We start from the raw sequence: 24,019 nt of genomic DNA on the forward strand, positions 1-24,019 counted from the left end.
CAGCCAGACGACACGCTTCGGCCTCCCGCTCTCGTACGGCAGGATCTTGGCGGCGGCGTCGCGCAGCTTCACGGAGCGCTTCTGCCTCGCGGGCTCGCACATCTGCAGCCTTATCCATCGGGCGACTCCGAGCGCGCGCCAACAGCGAACAGATTTTATTACAACGCTCCCCGCCATCTAGTAAACAATCCAAGAACTAAACTAGAGGTAGCCACGCCATCTAGTAAACAATCCAAGCGCATCTTTTCATCATATACAAGTACCGCCATCTAGTAAACAATCCAAGAACTGAACTAGAGGTAGCCACGTCATCTAGTAAACAATCCAAGAACTAAACTAGAGGTGGCTACATACATACGTCGAGGATGGACAGACCCACGCCCTAAGGAGCTTCGCCCCTAAAAGAGGTCATCACAAAATTTGCACACAAATATAATTCGCACAAACACTGTGACGTCGAGAAAAAGGCAGCACGAGGCATTAACTAACACCCACCCCCCCTCAGATAGCCAATCTCCTTATCGGATAAGGGCACGGATGGCGCGGACACGCAACCATTCCCTAGGCGTGCTATTTCGGCAGCCTCGATTATTTCTCTTGTCTTTCGGTTGGCGTGATGAGTGATGACGGCACAACTGTCGAAGAAAGGCGTACAACCGCAATCGCGGGAATGAATGCCCAAGTGGCCCTTGACAACCTTATTAACATTGTTGTCATGCTCACGCAGTCGGTCGTTCAGGCACCGACCTGTTTGGCCGACATATACTTTACGGCACTTCAGGGGAATGGCGTACACAACGTTTCTCATGCATGGAACGAACGGTTTTTTGTGGTTCTTGTCACACATTGGCTGCCGAGGAGCTGCGCCGTCATTTATGCGGCAAAGGCATTTGTCCGATAAGGAGATTGGCTATCTGAGGGGGGGGGAGGCGGGTGCCACCTTAGTTAATGCCTCGTGCTGCCTTTTTCTCGACATCACAGTGTTTGTGCGAATCATATTTCTGTGCAAATTTTGTCATGACCTCTTTTTTCTGTTCTTTCCTATCTTTGTTTCTTTTGATAAGTGTTTTTAAATTCACGCATTTTTTCAATAAACTCAGTTGGAAGTTAGCGCTTGTACCCGTCGCCCCCTTTGTCCTTGTCGTTTTGTTGGCGCTACACGAAGTCATGGATTACCGCTACCAACCAGCCCAAACCCAAACTCTAATTAGATATATTTGCTTCCACTCGAGTATACGGGGCTCTCATTGCTGCATCCAACCATCCTTCCCCGACCCTCTTTCTCTATGCCGCGCACTCACCCAAGACGGTGAGGAGGACGAAGTAGGAGATGAGCGGGTGCATGTTGATCTGGCACTCGTAGTCGCCGGCGTCGGTGGGCTGGACGCGCTTGATCTGCAGCATCCAGTCCTCGGACCGGTCCATGTGCACTGCCTGGAAGCGGTCGTCCGCCGTGTACGTCGTCAGGCCCACCGTGAGCACGTGGAAGTCGCGTCTCCGGATCCAGGACACCTGAGAGAGGAGAAACAGCGAGGGCCAACGATGAGCGAACCGCGCTCGATTCATTCTCACGGGGTGCGAGACAATACTGCTGAGGAGTGAGAGGCCTCAGAGGAGAAAAACAGACGGGAAGGCTGGGAGGTTGAACAGGTGTAGAGCCCGGTTGGCTATTTTAAACGAAGGGTTGCACCACAAAAAAAAAAAAAACAAAAAAAAAACAAGAAAGGGGAGGTCCAAATCATTAATTTATTGCTTGAACCATCCTTAGCTTCCATTTAAAGTATTATCTAAATACTCAGCAAACGCAATTGTTAATTATTAATACGATTGACATAAAATACGTTGGTACCAAAAAATAATAAAACAAGGGTACTACTTAAGGTTTTCGGTTTCAAGTTGTTAAGGTACTGCCTAAGTGTTTTGAAGATGTGTTGAATACCACAGAGCTTAACAAGAAAGTTAAGTACGAAAAACGTTCACTTAAAAGTCGTTTCTCTTAATCTTGGCCAAAATAAAGCCATTTCAAACTTTTCTTTTTTGTGTTAGTTTAGCTTTTACTGTAAGGTTGGCTACAGGCAAAGATGGGGTATATTACGGACACACAGACGGCAGCGTATCGGTAATGTCGGACTTGCTTTAAGCTAGCTTTCGTTCTAAAGCTAACTTTGCCGCTTATGGTATCAAATTCCTCGGAGCATGCGCACACGCCTGCCAGCCCGCCGGCCCGCCTGCTTGCATGCACGCGGGCACCACGAAGAACAACGAAAGAAGGGAAGGTATTTCTTTAGGCGACAAGTGGTGCTTGCATGTCAAGATCCTGGAAAATACGTATACATGGCGCGTACGAAATTCGGAAAGACAGAGGTGCTACAGCAGGAGAACAACTGATAATTTAAAAAAATAGCACTTCTCTGGTTGATAATTGTTACAAATTTGAACCATTCCTCTTGACACTAAAAGAGGGTGTTGTCGCTCTGCCTAAAACAAGAGGATTTCGCGTCGAAAAGAACGGCTTTTCCGCAATACTCTAGTGCGCCATTTCCTCTGCGAAGCCAGCAAGACAAATGCTATGGGTGAGCCTCGTCTATTGAACGGGTAGACCCAAAGACCCGCACAGCCGTAGCGGGGGGGGCAAAGGGGGGGGGGGCGGGGAGGGAGGGGGTCTGTGACCTAGTTATTTCTATAAAGCCGTTCTTAAAGACTTTTGAACCCGAAAGCGTTCGAAAAAAATACATCTGTCAACGTCAGTGGGGTGTATCCGAGGTGTTTGTCGATTTCTACACACGGGCCGAAATTTGCAGTTAAAATAGGTTTCCGCCAAAACTTCGGATTGTTGTTGCGTAGCTGGTGAAACGCTGTGCCAACAGTCCCGATTGCCATTGCTAATAAATCTTTCCGTGTGTTCTTTAATCTGTCCGTCCATCTATCTTTCCATTCATTCATCGATTTATGAATCCACCAAAGAAAAAGTCAAACACTTATCTTCGTATCGGAGGCAGAATATGATAAATACTATTTTCCCGGAGAACACATCACGCAGCTGGAACTGGGGGGCCTTGGTTACGCACAACAAGAGACTGAGAAAACAAAAGCCTATCAACTACGAAAGCAGACACACGCAGAATTGAAACAGGAAACGTGGAGGCACTCCGTTAAAACGAAATTCTAACCCATTTTCTTCTCTCTGGAATGAAGGCTTTCTTTTTTCGCCTACCAACGCTGTTGACGTTACGTTATCCTTCTGCTGCCTTCCTGTCGGATCGACTATCTCCGTTTTTTTTTCCTTTTCTTCCCACTGTCGTCATTTGGATGATTCACTCTGATTGGAAATTCGGGGCGGATATACCATTACCGGGTTCAACTGACACCGACTGATGCCCGCACCGTCACTGAGGCGGCAGGCGCTGCTGCGTTGCCCGGAGTCAGCGCAGCGTGCAACTGCTTCTTCCCAACTTGGCGCGTCGCTTCTCTTTGGCTGCCGTTAAGGAAGTTACTTTTGCGGAGTGCCTGGGGAAATGAGCTGAAAATAATTAGAGCGTTGCGCCATGTGCTGTTCGGCGGCGCGGGCTGCTTCATTCGTAATGGCGGGCTTCTCTCAAGCGTGGAGGAGTTCATCGCTGCGGAGCCGGCGGGCGCAGATAAGCGTCGCCAAGTCACGCCCTCGTTTGGCAACGCACTCTTGGGGATCGGAGGGGCGGTGAGGTCACCGGCAACCTCGCCTCTTGTTTGTTCACCGGTGTGTCTGTCTCCTTGCGGGAAGAACAACTGGTGGAGGAGGGCGAAGTGATGCAGAACGCGCTATAAACGGTATGGAGTCACGCAAGGGGGCGAAAGAGCAAGGGAAGTAGCTCTATTGGATGTGAAACCTTGAGTCCCCACGGTCCAGAGTATCGTCAGTGAGGCAACTCATTTCCTGTGCACGCGTGGGGTCAGCGGTTATTATACGCAGTTTTTCGAGAGTATAGCACCGTTAGTAGCGATCGTAATTTGGTATATCTTGCCTGGTTGGTCGGCTTAGGCAGAAACACGGTCGTTTCGAACTCGTTGCGCAAATCTTTCCGTACCGTCGTCGGCGTAGACAGAGAACTAGTATCAGCAACAGGATCAGCCTCACGGCGAGAAGATTAGGAAGGAGGGAAGGGGGGGGGGACGCACTCCTCGACAGAAGTCCACATACGGTGCTGGCCATGAATCCACCCTCTGGTTCTGGGCCAACCCTGTGTTTGCTAGTGTCCAACAAGTTAATTGTTGCCTGTTTTTCCGACGCACCTTCGCACAGTATGTCCTTCATTGAGTCACTCATGCGGATGAAATTAACGAAGAAGAAACAGCTGATCACCCTGGCTTCCTCCAACATAACTCTCATTCAACGCAATGACAATAGTCTCATGATGACCCGTCAGTTCAAAGTTAAGGAATGAAAAAGAACCATTCAAAGGTTTTACAATGAAGAAATTTCTAAATGCCCCAGCATTCGCGCTCGTCCCATGCGCTCGCTATCGCATTCCGTGGAGGGCAAGATATCGCACGTCCATCTCCGCACATTTGTCTCCCAACACATCCCGCACTGCGCTATTAATTTGGACAACCACCTTTACCCACGCCAAACCCGGTGGCGTGCAATGATGGTGCGGGTTTTTGATGGTCTCCGATTAGCGGTGCCATCTATTAGACCTGTCAGCACCAGAAAGAGCGGCGGTGGCGTTTTGTCTTTGCGGCGCTAGTTTATCGCCCCCGCGCTTCGATCAATTCGCTCTCCGATACACCGCTCGCAATGCTTCCTTTTCAGCACCAAACGGGAAATGACTTCTACTTGTTGTTTTGTTCCCGGTTTCGCTCCTTCTTTAAAAATAAATTATAGTAATGAAAGCTACACAAACATTCGCCCACCTTGCTGTCAACGGTCTTTTGGTTCGACGTATTCTGAAATAAGTCTGTGTTATCGAAGCCTTACCTTTGAGCCATATAAAAACGAAAGTTATATATTAGGGCTTATATTTCAACCGAGGTTAATTTTTCTTACGCGTAAATACTAGTCAGATATGGTAAAAACGCCCGTGTGTACGAGATTTCGGCGCACGATAAAGATCCCCAGGTGGTCAAAATTAATCCGGAGCCCTCCACTACGGCGCGCCTCATCGCCTGCGTTGCGTCGGCGCGTTAAACCCCACAATCAATCAATTAGTCAGATATGGTGGGTTGTTCTTCTAAAAGGCGTCATGGGAAATACCATCGAGCATTAGAAAGCAACTTATGAAAAATAAATGTGCGGCGCAATATGAAACCACTCTTATAGGGATGACGACAAAATGCAGGTGTGGTTCGTTCGAAATATCGCTACAATAACCAAAACAATGATTCCATTTTTTGCGTGATCCTCTAACAAGTCAGCTGGGTAATAACGCAAACAGATGAAAGCGTGCGACTCCCCGGGCACTTTCCCGCACTTTCCTTGTGACGTCACAGCGACCAGTTGCTACAATTTGCGGCCACCGGCAAAAGATATGCCACCAATGAACATGATTGTGCAATTTTAGTTGGGTGTCTCGTTCCGTTCGATCTCGCTTGAATGCTAGCAAGAAGGAAGAGAAAACTTATTTTGAAGCAAAGATTTACTAGCCTAGTCGAGCTGAATTTCGCCGACATCAGCAATTTGACCTTCATTAGACCGCAGCTGCGTCGTAGCCTTGGCACCGCATCATGTGACTCGCTGCTACCATACCTCCGCCCCCGCCACCATCGCCAGCTTGGCGCATGTGCTCTCCACAGCTGGGTCGCCGCCTGATCGTGGCCATGGATGAGAGCGAGTGCGGGCCGTCTTCTCTGAGCGTTTCGCAGGAGAGAAAGGCATTGAGCCGTCGTCGGCAAACGGCGTCCGACCACCCCGTGGGTATCGCCCGTCGAGCTGCTTCACTGGAGAGGGTCCGGAACGCCAAGCGCGCGAAGCTAGCGTCGGAGATTGAGAAACAGCGAGGCGTTCAGCTGCTAAAATCGAGTAAACCAGGCTAACCCAAGACTTAACCAGGATCAACCAAGCGTTCGCTTCGCGTATCCTTGGTTAGCTGAGCTAAGCCGCAGCCATTTTTCCAAGCTCCCTTAGTCCAGGGTGACCTCTTTGGAAGCTGTGGCCAAGGCTTCCGCCGCACTGGACGCCGCCAGGGGCTGCAAGGAGCGGACGCACTGATTGGTCTGCTTATGGCACGGATCACCATTTTCGCCCCTGCTGACGCCGTGTAGAAGGAAATTCGAAGGTCTGCCAACAGTTGCGAAGAAGAAAGAATAACCGTTAATAACTAAGTTGCAGGTAATGTAAACCCAACACTGAGGTCTGCTTACGTGGCTTGAGGGCGGGAGCCTAGCAATTACCAAAGGCTTCTTTGCTGCTAAATCTTCTTTGCGTCTCTGTCATCGGTTTCGTTTCTTCGTCTATATTACAGGCTCTGTATTTACAGAAACGTTGCTGACATTCACGCCAAGTCCAAGCGTGCCGTGACCTCGAGAGATATGATAATGGTTCAATACAGTGTGGCACTTCTTAATGCCAAGCAATATCATCGCATCGGCTTTTTCGCAACCCATCAGCAAAGCTTGTATAACAGCATACGGTCGTAGGAAAGACGTCGTTAATGGTTCGAAAGCCTGCGGGCTTCACTTAGATGGAAGTTAAATTATCGAACTGCAGGTTTAATGCCTCCACAGCACGCCTTACAAAGGACGCGTGTAATGAGACGCCATTCAATGTTCGGAAGCGTAAGAAGTTATTGCCAACCGTGCGCATTTTCTAAATGAGGTCTGATTCTTTCAAAGGCTATTCCTGAGTTCCCACCATAGATAGCATAGCTCCGGGTTGATGAAATATAGTGCGTAGGGCTAACACGTGCCATGCTTTTTATAATATTTTCTTATCCGTAATCAGATAGGGCTTGCTTGGGACGAAAAGTAACGAATCTAATTGAGTCTGCGCAGCCTAGAGCTTCCATCTTTAGCGCGGAAATTTGAACAAACTAAACCAGGGTAATAAAATGCCTTTGCATGTTCAAGGCACAAAGTAAAGACCATTAAACGCACAGCTAGGGTTTCAAACGTGCTAGGCAAAAAATATAAAGCAGACTAATCATATATTTTTTTGCGTTAAAAATACATCGTAACAACTCCTTCGGCTTTTAAGTACACTTTCGCAAAAAAAAAGTACCTTGTTACTCCACCAAAGAAATTATCTTCCAGGCTTTAAGCCCGTTCATGGCATCTAAGCCCGTTCATGGCAATGATGAACAGGATAACACCCTATTTTTGCACGGTGGAAAAAGTTACACCAGTAACAAAATAAAAAAATACAATTCCCGCAAAGTTCTTATTATTTCGGCGTAATAGCTACTGAACTTACAGATTAAAACAAGCAGACGAGCAAGAGCTGTTATATTACGTTACTAACGACGAAAACGAGCCTTAAATTTACGATAGCATAATTTGCTCAAAACGGAAAACGGAAACTAAGGCCTTCGTTTGAGCATATACCTAAAATGAGAAGAAAAATTCCATTTTAGTGCACATTTGTTGAGAAATTTTGATGAAAACGGAGATAATACAATAAGCTGCCGGCATCGCGTCTTCATAAAGAGGCATGCTTGCACGTTTAACGTGCACTGTACAAAAAAAAACAAAAAAAAAAAAACGAAGATGGTGTCTAGCGGCTTAAAAGTATCGTTTCATGTGCAGCAATTTTGTTCCATACGCGAACAAGTGGCATATGCCACAAGTGCTACTCGAAGAGGAGTAAGCCGAGGAATGAAAGGAGAAGAAAAACAAGAAGTGTGTATATTAGCGGAGAATAACTGATAGCCACCTGTAAATAAATGAACCCAGAAGCAAGCGCGGTGATTCGTGTGCATTGTTGGTTACAGCAAGGAATGCTTATGGTTCCGAGTGACCATGGTGGCTCAGTAGCAAAGGCGTTGCGCTAATATTTATTCGCGAGGTCACGGGTCCAATCCTCAGCCTCATGAACTACACTTCTGAAGAAGACAAAATTCGAACGCGTAAGTGCCTACACAATTTCTGAGTCTGTTAGGGAGTTTCAAGAAGTCTAAATTTACCTCTTGAAAACAACGCAGGGACGTGCGATGATTTCGCAAGTTTACATTATGTAAAATCCATCCAAAATTACTACTTTAAAGTGGTTTAAATTGTTTTGTAGCATTATGCTACAGCATATGAGCTCTCAGTTTTGGATTTCTGAATTTACTGCTCATCGTGTACCACAGTCGGGGAGCTCTGCTGAGGCGCGAGATACAAACGTAGGTCGGTGGATGGACGCTTAGCAGTATTCTCCCTTGATGGCGCGTACCGGCTTCTTCGTTGCTATATCAGCAGCTTGGCGCTTTGGACAATTCACGTTTTTTTGTCATTTCAATCTCCTGTGCCGGAATATGCCAGCAATGATTTGACATTCTTGATGAATATGGCCGGTGCCGTGAAAGGCGTTTCGTCAAGGCTGGGAAGCTGTGATGTACAGGTGCCCCTGGAAGTAACTGGAACACGGGAGCGCTGGACGAATCCTACCGCAGCGCCATGCAGTAATGACAGATATAACAAAAAGGAGCCCGCAGCGCATGCACGTGTGGATAAACGATGACCGCGTGACAGCTGTAAGGGCCTTTCTTTTTTTTCTTTTTTTGACCGTGGCTCATAGCACCTTCCGTTGCGTTTGAGCGGGCAGAGGCTGGCCACATTGAAGGCGCTGATAACAGACCCAAGTTCGCCTTTGATTTGGGCCCGTGAAGTGCAGAAGTTTATTGCATTTATGTATAAAAACACCCTGCTTGAAATGTGAAAAAAACAACAAAAAAAAATTCGCGCCCCTCCACACCAGGGAGAAGGATGATCTGCGAAGCTCGACGGAGTCCTCGGATTGCACGAAACAAAACACGTTTGTTTCTAATTTGCGATAAAGAATACTTCCTAGCCAATTAGCTGAATGAAACTTGGGATGAGCCGAGCTTTATTCTCACGGATAAACGTGGCCCTGTCTGGTTCGCAGATGTATACAGCTTCGCAGTAAAAAAGCGCTGATAGCGCCGTTTCCTCGCCAGCTCACTTCCTTACGACGTGTGTCTATCACTGCGAACGTACTCACTGAAACGCCAAGGGAGGTTCTCGTAGCTGCGATTTTAAAAGGAACTCACAGTTGTGGTGGGGTCATCGGTTCTTCTCGCGCGCATGCACTGTGGGCTTTTTTGTTGTTGTTGTTACATTGGGCGCTGCTACATGGCGCTGAGGTAGAGTTCGGTCAGCCTAGTGTCACTAGATAAGGTAACAGAGTACCACCACGGCGGCACGCAAGTCAGCTACGGCGGCTATTTTGCTGTTTATTGGTGTTGTGATATCGCCGAATGCGCCCTCGCCGCTAGCTTAGACCAGCAGCAAAACGGCATCTTTGGCGCACTTCTGCTGCGGAAATGATGCTACACGCGTTATCCTTGATTCGCGTTCGCAACAATGTCAGTCGCGCGCAGCCGCAGAGCAGAGAGGAGAAGCTAAGCCTACCAGAGTTGACCGACTAAGGGCCCTATTCTCGACTGCACAAATTTCCGGGAATTCGCCATGTTTGCCAACAATTCGCCGGAAGTCTTTGCTGATTGGCTTTCAATTTTGGTCACGTGCTTCCGGTTGACAAATCGGTTGTGTGTGTTGTCGTCATTTTGACGTTTTATGACGTTTACCGACACCTGTTCTAAAGTTTGCCTTATTTCTCTTTACTAAAAGCGCATAATTCTTCACCGGAAATGAAAAACCAGCCAAAAAGCACTAGACATGACAACGTAGACCTGTCTTTGCTATTCAACAAAAATAATGCTTGTAATACACGCCCTCTCTGTGATTGGCTGAGAAGGCATGACGTAATTTAAACAGTTGTCGGGAACGATTAAGTCATGCATTGGCAACTTCAGCCTGCTTAAAAGTGACGTAATGCTACGTAGCAGCTTGAAAATGGCAGCTGTTTGTGTCGCAAAATGCAAGCAAAATAGGGCAAAAAATTGCCCCGGCTTTCGGCACGGCGAAATGTCCGCCAATTTGCAGCAGCCGCAGTTTCGCATGCGCGCTGTTTAAAGCATGTTTCCTACCGAAACAAATTATAGTTTCAACTGCTTCCAAGTCAGCGATCATGGAGCATACAAATAACGTGCAGTATTTTGCTTTTATGTTTGGCAATAACATAAAAACTAATTGTTTGGTGTAACCACAACATAAGAGTGCAGTTCAAGCCTCTCCATGACAAAAAGAACCCAATGCATAGCATTTGTCCATACTCGTCCTAGTAAGCTGTTGGGTCACATGATCGATCTCAAGAGAAAAATAACAAAGAAAAGTAACTATTTGGCTCATTACAGCGCTGATTGAAGTCGAGCTTGACGAATGAGTGAATCGGCGACATCGGTGCGCTCCGCGGTTATCAGGCGTAGCGCTTCGCTGCTTATGTGTCATAGAAGCGATGGGCGCGGCTGTCTTTTTAAATGCAGAGCATTTCAGTAACTCACGATGTCACCCGCGTTGACGTCCGTAGTCGTAGTCACACCCCTCCCCCTACACTATATTAAAAAAAATACTATCCGGCGCCTGGTTTCGATCCCTGGACCCTGCGGGCGGAACGTAATGTACATGGTATTCTACCCACTGTGCCACAAAGCCGACACAGAATGGCAGGCTACGAACACGCCTTATAGCCTTGACTCATTCAAACTACGTCAAGAAGCTGCTGATACAACGCATTCACTACCACCAACTCCCCAAACACTAAACGTTAACGCAATACACCCACCCCCTATGCGACGCATTTACTCGAGTCCCCCTCGCGGGGAGATGGGCCCAATTTTTCTGTGACCACGCTATAAACTTGTAACATAGCAGCAGACGATGGCGTGGCGGTGGTGGCGGCAGGGAAGGTGATAAAGCAACAAAGCTTGCACTGAAGCAGAGAGCCCAGCTATGTTACTAAAAGCGATTGAAAGAAATATTCTTGAAAGAAATGTTCTTTAGCTCGACATCCGCTTTTCGCTCGCTCATGGATCAACGTTACTCGATCGCCTTGTGGTGTTGACGCCAAATTTGACCTCCAGAAACGTGTTTTTCTTGTCAGCCTCAGCTACCGCCTTAATTTTTATAGTACATGCCAAGTGTTTTTATATCTTTCTTGCACAATATTTGATACCTTAGTGGCGATCTTTATGACTGACTCGTCAAATTACACTACATGTCATCATAGCTATAGGTGCAGCACGTCACTGATTGCTTACGTCGTGCTTACGCAAAAAAACATGGGCGAATTGCCGGCAATTTGTGCAGTCGAGAATAGGGCCCTAAAACGCATAAATAACGAAATGGCGACGCCCATGAACCGTCACAGAGCAAAGAAATGTCATGTAATACGAACTGACCAATGATCACGGCGACGGCACGGAACAATAGGAGAAAAGAGTGCCGATAGTCTGCAACTTTATCTAGTGACACTAGGTCACCCCTCCCGTGTTCCAGTGATTTTTGGCGCCAGCTGTACTTCAGTCTGAGAACTTTATCAACCAGGTCCTGCTGAGCTAGATAAAATGAAGAACAAATGAAGGTTAACAAATTCACTATTAGACTATCGTCACCTAGAGCACAAACAACCACTAACATCAGATTTATTGCAATGACGATGGGGAGGAAAAATCATGCACCCCTCCATCTAACGACGACGGTGGTTGAACGCTAAGCTTTCGCGTGAGGGTTTCTTTGGTTGTCGTCTCAGTTCGGATTGAGTTTCGACCGTGCCAAAATGGAGCCATTGAATAGAAGCCGGGTTCAAAGAGCGAGGAACCCAGGTTTGATTCCGGCCACGGGAAGCGTTTTTAGTCCCGTCTCTCGGTGTCGTGCCCATTCCGTTGCCCTCGTGGTCCACTAGTTTTCTGTTCGTCGTACTACATGGCCATCCCAAGACCATTTGTGTTCCTTAATTTAAACTATGACAACTTCTACTCGAGTTTGCTCCCTAATCTAGGTTGCTCGTTTCTTGCTTCTAAGCGGTACTCCTATCATTATTCGCTCCATGTCACGTGCGAAGGATCTAAGTTTGCTTTCTAGGACTACAGTAAGGCACGAAGTTCCCGCTCCGTATTTCATCACCGGCAGGATGCTTTGATTGAATGCCTTTCTGTTTAATGATACAGGTAGCTTACTTTCATTACTTGCGAGTGCTTGCCGAGTGCACGCCAACCCAACCCCACCTTGCGCCGGATGTCTTTCCCGTGTTTGGGGTCAGTGCTGATCCCAACCACGAGAAATATAACTGCCCAAGGTAGTTATATTATTGTACTCCTTGCAGCGTTTCGTTACGTATGCTGAAAAAGACGCTTTCAGCATGTTTGTTTATCATTAATTTCGTTTTATTCATATTCATCCTAGGCCCCATTGCGAAACTCTCTTTGTAGTCCTCCAGTCATTTTTGGAGTTATTCTGCACATTCATTGAGCTAGACGGCGTCGTATGCAAACGCGAAATGACTCAAGTATTTCCTATTTATCGACAAACCCAAGTTTTTCCAGTCAAGCTAATGAAATACAGTCTCCAGACATGGTGTGAACCATTTTGGTGGGCTGGTACGTGCTTGTCGCACCCCCCTCCGGGCACGAAATTTTTCGCTTTACTTGTGAGCCATTATCCTGCTCATGCATTCCTTGTATATGTAGTCTAGTAGTCGTAGGTAGGTCTCCTCTATTCCTTTGTTCTTTAAGGCATTCATCACTGCGGTTGTGCTTATTGAATCAAACGTTTTTTTCACAGTCTATATATGTCATGTAAAGTGGCTTATTATAATCTGCGCATTTTTGTATTACTTGGTTCATTACACGGATGTGACCCATTGTAGAGTATCCTTTTGTAAACCCAGCCTCCTCCCTGGGTTGTGGGAAATCGAAACTGTCGTTTACCGGTTAACTACAACCTTCGTAAAAAGCTTGTATACAATGACAGAAGGCTGATGGGTCTGCAGTGCTTGAGCTATTTGTTTCCTCCCTTGTGAATTAAAACAATGTTGGCGTTTTTACAGACTGACAGTACCTTTAAGGTCCTAGAAAAAACTGGGAATAGTTTAGCAAGCTCTTCTACTTATATATCTCCGGCCTCCTTTAAAAGGTCTACGGTTATGAAGTCGTCGCCTGCAGCTTTCCCTCTTTTCATGCCCTTAAGAGCCTTTTCTACTTCCTCTTTAGTTACTGGCGAAACATTGCAAGCTAAGCTTGTAAGCTCAGTTGTTTCCACTTTTGTAACAGCGCTTAGCTTGTTGTAGAATCGTTCAAATGTTCTTATTATATCGTTCATATTGCGCGTGAAGTTACCGAGTTCGTTTCCAAGTGCGTGCATTCTGTCTCGCTCAATAGCCAGCTTTCTCTTCGTTGCCCTCAAGCTTCCTTCTATTTCCAACATTTCCACAATGACTGCCATGTTGTGCGCAGATATGTCATTTTGTTTTACTACTGTTAACCAATTTTGACAGCTCCGATAATTCAGTTTAATCCACCGTACTCGACTATTTCATGTTCTTAGTTTCGCAGTAAGTTCCTTCGTTTGCTGGGTTAGTTTGCCAGTCTGCGTCCTACATGCTGTTTTTCCAACAGCCGCTTCTGAATCTGTGATTTATGTTGTTAGGTTGTCGTTTATGGTGTCAGCACCGTCCTCGTTCTCACCGTCTAAAGTCGCAAATTTGTTTCGAAGGGGTATTTTAAGCTCCCGCATTCTGTCTCTGACTGACGTGATGTCGGGTTGATTACTTGTTACCAGTTTCTATCGTTCCCTTTTGAAATGCAACTTTACTTTGCACCTAACCATGATATGATCCAGACATGCTCGTAACGCGTTGCAAGAAAGGAGTTACTTCTACCTAGTTACTATTTTTGGTAACGTGGGACGCATTTAGTTACTCTGTAAAAAATTAACGGGCAACGCATTCAGTTCCTTTGAATGCCAAATAACGAGTAACGGCAGCTTGTTACTCCTGAGGAGTAACGCGTACAATACCGCTTAAACGGCCTTGTTTTTATTCTAGCGTGTGCATGCATCTACAGGCACACTGGGCTGATGTTCGCCTCGAAAGCAGAGCGCCGTTTTCTACATTCCGGTGGTTCGGGGCGTCATTTCTAGTGTGAATGACGCAACGCACATCACGGCATCTTGTCATAGCATTCAATTTACGCAACTGTTGCCGCATTGCCCGAGATACCAACAGCCGGGATTATCACGAGTCCAGCACGGGAGCCCAAACGGGAGCCCAAGAGCTGGATGATGCGACTCTCCTTTTAACTAGAAAGGAACACCTCCGGCGCCACACACGTGCTTTAATTCCACCGTGTGCTGCCACCCTCCCCTCGGGTGTTACCCATGCCGAGGAGGTTGCGCTTAGGAGGATCCGGGTGGGGGTGGCATTAGCTCCCGCCGTGACCCGCGAATGGCCTCACTTCAAAGATTGTTTTACAGGCCCCGGTTACCCAGTTTGCCACCGCAGCGATGCAATAGCCGACATGCACGACATGCTGTGGTCTTGCCTCGCTTTGCGTCCTACAAGACTGCGACATCTTGCGGCGACGGGCCTCCGCGTAGACGACGCATCCGCATGCAACACATGGATATATGGGCCCCATCATCGTTCCCTCCTAGACTTTATACGCGAAGCGAACATTCTCATGTTCATCTAACAAACTTCCCTCATCATCAACTCATACCCATTATCTATGCCCTGTGGCAAAATAAACGCAAAAAAAAAAACGCTAACACACCCGCATATGCGCTGCGGCAGAACAGTAAACAGACGCTGTTTGTGTGAACGTTCTTTACGGTAGTTCTAGGAGCCAGTGGGCCAAAAGACTATCTTCCGACACAGCGTGTCGGCGGCGTGTCGGCTGAGGACTTCTGTCAGGCCGTCGGTGCCTTTGTCGCAGTCTCCTCTCACGTACACGTGAAATAAAGGTTTTTTTTTTAGGTCAAATCAAGCACACACATATGGTTTGAAAAATGGCGTTTCGAAAAAAGAGGGAATGAGAAACGCAATTAAATGAATCCAAGGATTACTATAGCAATTAAAGCAGAACCACAGAATAACGAAAAACGAAAACGGCGAATTTTATTTTGCGTTCAGCCCTCTACCAGCTCCTCGGTTACTATGAGGCGTCATGTAGTGCATAATTCCTTGTTTCGGGGTGCTGTCCTCATTCTCTGCCATTCATCAGGCCATCGTCGCGCTTTTTTGTTCTATCTATTTATTATGCAGCCATCGCACCTTTGAATTACCGCTCACCGCTCGAAGTTCGCAACAAAGCAATTTAGCTATCCTGACAACGCGGGGGGCAACTTGCAATCCCGTATAGACAAGTTACAACGTAAGTGAAGTCAGGGGAAAGAGAAGCAAGAATGAGCAACCAAGTTAGACGATATCACAGGAAGTGTAGGAGGATTATTTTCTTTCTACTTTTTTTAGCAGGTACTGCTGGCTTTTGCATTGTTCCGGGTGTCCGTTTTTTTCGTCCGCTCGTCTCTTTAGCCGGTCTCGTCCAACTGCGCCCGGGGCAGAAGCCAGAGAAGCGTTGCCAGCGCACGTCCCCGCAACGTGACTTCGAAGCAGGGTGTCAGTTTGACCCAGCCGAGCCGGGTTCACCCCAAGGGTACGGCTGAGAGCCTTTCGCGCTCTTTCTCCCTCCCCCGGCTGCGCGTTTCTGCCAGGACTACAGTATCGAGTTGGTCCTTGCCCCCGGCAAAACTTCGGCAGAGCAGGGCACACTGCCTATGGGTTCTACCAACTAGGAAACTGCCGCAGGAGGAAGAAGTATGGCAACAATGCAAACGGGTTGCCCTATTTCGTCATTCGATAGAACTGGTTTCAAAGATAAAAAGTTTAAATGAGTGCCAAACTCAAGCAGATTTGGCTAGTTTCACTAGTTCTCTTACATACAGACCTAAACATACAGTTCTAAAGACCCTTCGCTCCCCCTGCCCCTCACAAAAAAAAATAGCGAAAGTTCTTAAACTCAAAATGTAGATTGTATAGTCCTGTAGTGCTGTCAAAAATTGATGGATTGTTATGGTGGTTGCTGGTAAGGTGGGAACTCGCTTAACCAATGTAATTACAGCCCCGAGCCACGTCATAATCCTACCCGCCGCGGTGGCTCAGTGGCTAAGGCGTTGCGCTGCTGAGCACGAGGTCGCGGGTTCGATTCCCGGCCGCGGCGGCCGCTTTTCTGATGGAGGCGAAAAGCAAAAAACGCCCGTGTGTACGAGATTTCGGCGCACGATAAAGATCCCCAGGTGGTCAAAATTAATCCGGAGCCCTCCACTACGGCGCGCCTCATCGCCTGCGTTGCGTCGGCGCGTTAAACCCCACAATCAATCAATCAAATCACGTCATAATCCTAGACAGAAACCTTGGATGGTAGGGGTGACAGATCCTTTCCACACGCCAACACGAGGATCAAAGTTTTTTTTAATAAATTCGAGTTCTTGTGGGTGTACACGCCGAAACTACATCTGGGTAGTGAGGTGCGCCATAGAGGAGGGCTCCGGAATAATTTTCACCAACTGCGCATCTTTAACAGATGAGAATTCGTTGCGCTAAACGAGGATAGGGTGCATGGATAACTCCACACTCATCTGAGACGTGAAGCAAAAGACGAAAATTAACCGGGTGCCTGCGCTCACGGCAAATTAACGAAAAAGTAAATAAACATCGCTTATTATAAGAATCGCGGTACAACTCAGCTGGCAAAGTTGGTCGCACAAACGCTTACAATCTACTCGAGAACGCGAAAGAAAACCAATGCAAATCGCGACACCATGTAACGATCAAAAAAAATTCCCCCGCATTTCCCCGAGGGGGAGAATGTGAAAGTGCGAATGCACGGTTGTCGGCCCGCTTGCGGCGCTTGCGCTCGGCCCCCGCAGCCCACCGCCTCGCCGCCTTCTCTTCCATCTCTTCCATCGGGTTTGTAGTATCACGTGTACACCACGCAGTTATCAAGCCGCTATAACGCCGCTGAGTCGCCAACGCACGCCGCTGACGACGTAGTTTGAATGCGTTAAAGATATAAGGCGCGTTACTCACACTGATATCAGCGTGGCGTCCGTGGCTTAGTCGGTAGAGCGTCGCGCTGGCTGCGGCTGCAAAGTCCTCGGATCGAAACCTGGTGCCGGATGCTGTTTCTTTTTTAAATATAGAGGAGCACTGCGGACGCCGACGCCGCCGACGCCGCCGCCGCCGCCGCCGGCGGTGGATGGTTTGGGGTCGCTTATAAAGTGCATTCGCACTTAAAACAAAGTGGTTCAAACACGGCAGGGGCGAAGTGCACGGTCAAGAAGGATACCCAAAGGTCCAATAAGCTAGCGCATTTCAGGCCCGATAGCACGTTTCCTAAAGCTTCGCTGTTCAGCGCGGCCATGTGTCATGTGTGATGTCACTTCGAGCGCTTCTATTTAGCCTAGAGTTAACAATGCCTTTTTAGCAACTGCTGAAGGGAGCTTGCCGTCCGGTCTCTGTGGCCTCGAGGCAGAGCTCTGGGTACTGGCACTGAACTCCTGAATTCAAGCCCCCGGTGTTCCTAATCATTCTTTTAATTTTTCTTGCAAAACATTTTCAGAGCTCGATTCTACGCATCGTTTTTGTTAATAATATGATATGGTATCCTCAAAGTCGCGTGAGATTCGGGGTGCAGCCTGTGACCATGCTAAATTAACGTTCTGCATCGCACGAACTGCTATTACAAGTGTCACGCTGCAGGGCAGTGAAGCGTTTTAAAGACGATAGTGTTTCTTGGGCTACTTAAACCCAGAAATTTTGGTCTGTTTGTATGTCTGTCTGTCTGTCTGTCTGTCTGTCCGTCTGTCTGTCTGTGACTCGATTCAGCCACCCGGCCAAAGCAAAACAATGCCTGCGCAATAGTCTTATATAGTCACAGCTAAATCTACCCGTCTATGTCCGGTGTAATGTTCATACTTGTCAACATTGTTGAAGAAGAACAAGATATCATGCAAATATGAGACAACAAATCAATACAGAAGTGATATTTTCAGTGTTCCCTTATAAAAAAATCAAACATGCTTGACTTTTGCGAAATTAAATACTTCATCAACTGCAGAAAAATAATTCACTCCGCCGTCGCCTGCTGTCGCCCGCGCCACTATAGCTTCTGGCGCCATTTTAAGAAATCAACCGGCAACCGTTACGCAAGGTTCCACTAGATAGGTTCCACGTTCTGCTTGCAACGCACGTGTAGTAGGGAAACGCGGTTTATAAACGTTGAAGTAGGGCGCCTCGATTAACGCGCGTCTTCGCCGTACGGCAGCGTTCGCATCGAGACACCCGGTTTGGAGCAGTGAAACGCGGGAAATTTAAAATGATTTAAGAAAACCTTTGGCGTCTTTACCTTGGGAGGAGCGCGACGCAAGAGGAACAACATGAGAGGTGAGCGGGATAGCGAAGGGAGGCATTAACTTCGTAAAAGCCGATAAAGACTATCGTCTTTTGACGGTATTTGCAACGAAAGAAGTAGATAAGAGGCTAATTTTTTAAACGCGCAGCCCGCTCCGGCGGGAAGTTGGAATTTACATCGACAAGAGAAAAACAGCAAATAAGTAAAATAGTCGAACATAGGTTTCGTCGGGGAAAAGAAAAGTTTTGGCAGCGTTTGCAAGGCCAGGTCCGGGAAAGCGCGAGGTTGCTGTTGTCTGCTGCGGATTTGTTGCTCCTCGCGATTCGGGACGGGGCGCGCCTATCCTTCTTAATCTGGGGCCGCAAGTTCACCGCTATCAACGAACGGAGCCCCAAATGGGCGACGTGTATACGACCACTGCCTAGGCGGTCGACGCCCGGCGAACGTCCGCAGGCCTTGGTTTCCTGATCTCTACTGCTTGCCCGTTGCTAGGTCCCCACGCACTTCCGTTAGTCAAATAACTCCCTGACTCTTCCGGGCTTCGGGGCTGCAGCATCGCTCACCCCGCGAGAGGCGCAAGCCGACCGGCCAAAAACAAAGGCAACAAAGGCGCTGGCCGCCACGAAACGCGGCCGCCGATACAAAACACAGAAACTTCGGCGCTGTAAAGGCCACGCGGGGCTAATTTTGTTACATTTCCATCATCGAGTACAAAATATAATTAAATGTGACATAGGTAGCATTGTAACGTCCCCGTCCCTGTTCAACAGCGCGCACATAGTGCTATCATTTTTGAAGAAACTCGTAATAACGCTTCGCTTGACCTGGATCATAAACAGCTGGATAACCTGTATAGCGTTGTTCACGAAGACGTCTTGTGTTATGTCACGCTGTGCCGCAGTAATAAGCCACCGACCGCAAGAAGTCTTATATGTTTGGGAATATGCTCGCTAGCTGTAATCTCTTTACCCATTGCCATGGAGAAGGCTGGGGAGAATATGACGTACGATTTTTGGAGAAAAAAAAACTCGAATTCGGTGGGGATTTAACGCACCTAAGCTACACTTGTACGATAAGGCGCGCCTGAGCGGAGAGCCGCAAATTAATTTTGGTCCCATAGCAATCGTCAACATACGCTGAAATCTCTGCCCATGTGTATTTTGGTTTTGGTTTTTAGCCTTTAACAAAAAATCAGTCCCTCGGGCCGGAGTCGAACCTACGTCCCTGGGCTCCGCGGCCCAACGCCGATAGCCACTGAGCCACCACAGTCGGTTGCTCGTCACTGGATAAAACGAACTCCCCTCACTCCCAATGCGGCGATAATTTGCTTGCTTTTTCATTGTGATATCCCAGCTTTCAAGCATACAGCTAAATCGCTGTGTATGATCAAGCACTGGGACATGAGACATAACTGACAAATGGCGTAGAAGTTCTTCTCGTACCTTGCGTGCGAACCATGCCAGCCATGCCAATGACCGCAAAAACAAAACAAAATGCAAGCCGCCGTGCATCCATCACTTTAGGAAAATAAACCTTTCTCGATGGCCAACTGGATGAAGCTCTCAATCTGTACAGCCAGCTTGCGAAACTATCAGCGGGGAAAAAAAAGGAAAAAGAAAACTTTCCGTTTCGGCTCCTTATGCAACCGGGTGTTTCAGCCCACGAAATAGCAAAAAATTACAGTCTGGGGCTCTCTTTCCTAAAGATAAATGTTCCTCACCACATGCGTCATGTGCCCTTTCCTGCTTTTGTTTTGGCTCTGTCATCTTTGCTTTCTTGATTCTTTTATTTGCAAAAATAGGACATCATCTACGCTCCAGTTCCGTCCGCTTCTTTCCAGTTGCAGAGTATATAAAGATGGCAAGAAAAAATGTGCGAGAAATAACGAGCGGCCCAAGCCAGGGTAAAACAGCACCGACACCGGTGCTGAAGATGGCGCAAAGCGAAAGAGCGTCACGCAATGGCTAAGTAACGAGAGAGCCCACGCTGGTCGCCGCCGTGCCGACCAGCCGCGAGGTCCTAGAGTATACCTTCCACGGACGTCTGCTCGCTGCTGGGCCATGAATATTCCAGGCGGCGCGGACGTCCGTTCGCGAAATGCTCAACTCTCGTTACACCGGGGGTGGAGGAACACGTTGAGAGTTTGAAGCGAGAAAGGAGGCAGACTGTTTGAGAAGCCGCTGGCAAAACTGGCGCCTGGCCGCGAATAGCAGAGGGGGGATTACTCGCTTGGATATTTCATACAGGTATGGAAATAAGGAGGTCGCTCTGAGTGTACCTAGAGGCGCACAGGGGTACATACGCATGCGGCGCCTTTGTGTTTGTGCGTCGGCTGGCCTCATTCTTCCTGGCCTTCGTAGTCTCAGTCCCGGCGCGCTCTTGCCGCCGGGATTCATGAGCTCGCGTCGACCGCTCAGTGGACGTTGAAACTTGTCTTCCCCCATCAGTTTGTTTTGGGTTACATAACTGTTCTGAGAGAGAGAGAGTTGAGATAGTAAACCTTGAAGATGGAGACGCAGAGTATGACGAGACGACGACGATAAGGACCCGGACGCTTATTTGTTTCTTTCTGCTTAGAATTGTACAGCTCTACTGTTTTCTCGTTTTCCCGACATATGGTAATTTCTAGGGCGGCGAACGCGCTAGCCGCATTTCGTTATGTTACGCAAAGTGCTGAGGAGAGGAATTTCGCGCGGAAGGAAATGATCTATTCGTGAACTATTTTATTAAAACATTTTGGAAGACGCAGTTGTTATTTAGGGCGGCTCAGGCATTGATTTTTTTTTTAATTCCTAGCGTGGCTATAAACGAGCTGCGGTAGTTTGTTCCCAAATTATTAAGTAAAGACGTTTTCCGTCGCGGCAATAATTCTTACCGCTCCCATGCTGAAAAACAAGAACCAGTCATGGTTTATGCCGCGCATTCGAAGATCCGAGAGTAAGCCGTACCATCATGCCCAGCTACGCACACGCAGACTCTCTCCCTCTTTCTATATGAACTGTATTCACCCTCCCCCCAGAAAAAAAGTCGAAGAAAATACAAACCCAGAAAAGAACGACGGAAAGGCGATTAAAAAATCGTGAAAAGGGGCCAACTGCGGAACGCCCTGCGTCCGCACAAAATGCGTAACTGGCGAGGTTAACACACGTTATCGTTAGGATAGCGTAAGTGAAGATAACTTGTAGAACGGGACTAAAAAAACTATGAAATAAAAAAAAACAGAATAAAACTGACCGAAGTGAGTTTACGACATCGAAAATATCGAACTCTAAGCTCCTCCATTAATTATGAAGACCAAAATAAAACAGCCTCTCCCCCCCTCAAACAAAGAAAAAAAACACGACGGAAACATGAATTACGAAATTGTGAAAACACACCAATTGTGTGGCGCCTTGCAATTGCACAAAAAATCCATAATTGGCAGAGTTAAGGCAGTTAATTGGCGTAATTGTGTAAATGCGCACATCGGTGCAAAGAGACACGGAAAAATTATAAAACAATTAAATTACCCGATGTATTTGTCATAAGAAAAATTTGGTTATGAAAATTCACAATGAAGATACGCTGCGTAACAATGATGCGTTTTAGTTGACAATTATCCGAATTTCTGCACATTATTTATCCTTTAATTTTTTTTTTTGTCACAAGTATGTGCATCCGCTATCGCAATTTTCGTTTGTTCTGAACCTGAAGGAACGTGAAGGCTGCTATGCTATATCTATGTCATAATTTATTTCGTTTTCTGGGCGTGACATTGCGCATGTCTAGAGTTGCAAGCCCCTCACGACCCGGTTAAAACGTTCCACCTTCCAGGTCAAGTTGTTTGCTCCTCCGAAAAAGGCCTATTGAGGCAAAGTACTATTTACAGATGAAACTGCAGGATTCATTAAAACACACAAAAAAAATATTTACAACTGTCGCTATACGCGAAGTGGTATTGGTCGTCGCCGTAAGCACCCCGCTTCCCGCCGATTAAGCTTGATTGATTGATTGTAGGGTTTAACGCGCCGACGCAACGCAGGCGATGAGGCGCGCCGTCGTGGAGGGCTCCGGATTAATTTTGACCACCGGGGGATCTTTAACGTGCGCCGAAATCTCGAACACACGGGCATTTTTGCTTTTCGCCTCCATCAGAAAAGCGACCGCCGCGGCCGGGAATCGAACCCGCGACCTCGTGCTCGGCAGCACAACGCCTTAGCAATTGAGCCACCGCGGAGGGTCCGTGCAGTAATAAGATAATTAATAAAGGCACACTGAGAAACGTTTGGTGGCCTTTGTTTGGTGGGTGAGCATGTTTCTGTTTATAAGAAGGTTACTTTGCGGGATCTTAAAAAACAATACCCCGAATCAAGCGCGGTTTAATGCAGCAGGAATAAAAACAATTTTGTTGCAATCATCCTAACCAACATTCCCGCTAAATGAAGAAGTGGTGCGTGCTAGCAAACGCCTGAACAATTTTTACGCTGATGCTTTATTAAAGTTGCACATTTGTTGCAATATTTTTACCCCCGAAGTGTTTCGTGAGAGCAGAGACGTGCCTATCAATGCAGTGCTCAAGTTAGAGCAAGCCTAATGCAAACAAGAAAATATGATTAAGAACTTATGATTTTTTTATAAGGCAAATCACTCCGCATCACTCGCAACACTAAGGTAATTGAATTTTTTATACATACCTCAGCAGCACCTTCATTTCAGCCCGACGAGAATCTTAGGTTTTGCTTCTTGGGGAACATATTTTTACGCTGGCGTTTTATTTGTCTATGATTTCACGCTTAAGTCGTAAAAGTGGATGGAACATGCAATAAGTGCTATCTGGCTGTTCTAATCTCGCTCCCATTTGATTTTGAATTTATGCTTCGGGAAGGTGAAAGGTTCATTTTCCTCCATCTGCGCTATCAGAAGATCTTAATGTTTCGTCATTTCTTCTATCATCCGACTACTGCTACATACAAAGATATTAATAAAAATGAGCAAACACGGTATAAACAGTTTCCCTGTTAAGCCATCGTTTTGGGCTAATGCAGTCGGCCAAGCTTTCGCGCCATTTTTTTCGGCCGCTTGCATCCTGCTTCGCGAACTCGCTCTTGCTCGGATTGATTAATCTTATGACCAGGGTCGCGTTATTAATTAAAAGCAAGCGAGTTCGCGTGTTCGCGTACAGTTTCGCCAGAAGAGAAGCCGGTTGATCGATGGTGCGCGGTAATTGCGGGACGACCTCATCTCCCGCTTCAGATAACGCCGCCAAAGTGAAAACTCGATGATTCAGGCTGCTGCTGCTCGAAAGTTTCCCTTTAGAGCGTTTTCTTCCCATCTCCAGCGGGGCGCACTGGATGATGACAGGCGGCCAAGAGCTGACTCAATCACCCAGAAAATATAACTAATTTTCTTGCTATCATGCGAAGCCTCTGTTTAGTCTACAGTTCACAATTACTGAATGCTTCGATGTTTATGCATATATACGAGTTTCGGGGCAAAATATACATGACGACGATGTAAACTGCGCTTATAAGGAAATACGGAAATGAGGTGACTGTAAGGGCAACCTTCAACAACGCACTATGTATTATATAATTTGTCTT

General features: G+C 47.2%; 1 protein-coding gene across 1 annotated transcript in view; it reads right to left on the reverse strand.

Moving 5' to 3' along the window:
* The window catches only part of LOC144170767 (zwei Ig domain protein zig-8-like), a 314,979-nt gene that overhangs the window by 65,779 nt on the left and 225,181 nt on the right, over nt 1-24,019 (reverse strand). Inside the window, exon 3 of the mRNA XM_077700756.1 lies at nt 1,302-1,512. Coding sequence (XP_077556882.1) covers nt 1,302-1,512 — 211 coding nt within the window. The remainder of the gene's footprint in view (nt 1-1,301; nt 1,513-24,019) is intronic.

This window comes from Haemaphysalis longicornis, unplaced genomic scaffold (assembly GCF_048455015.1).
Source record: "Haemaphysalis longicornis isolate Haplotype H1 unplaced genomic scaffold, Haemaphysalis longicornis Haplotype H1 scaffold_2, whole genome shotgun sequence".
Classification (NCBI taxonomy): Eukaryota; Metazoa; Arthropoda; class Arachnida; order Ixodida; family Ixodidae; genus Haemaphysalis; species Haemaphysalis longicornis.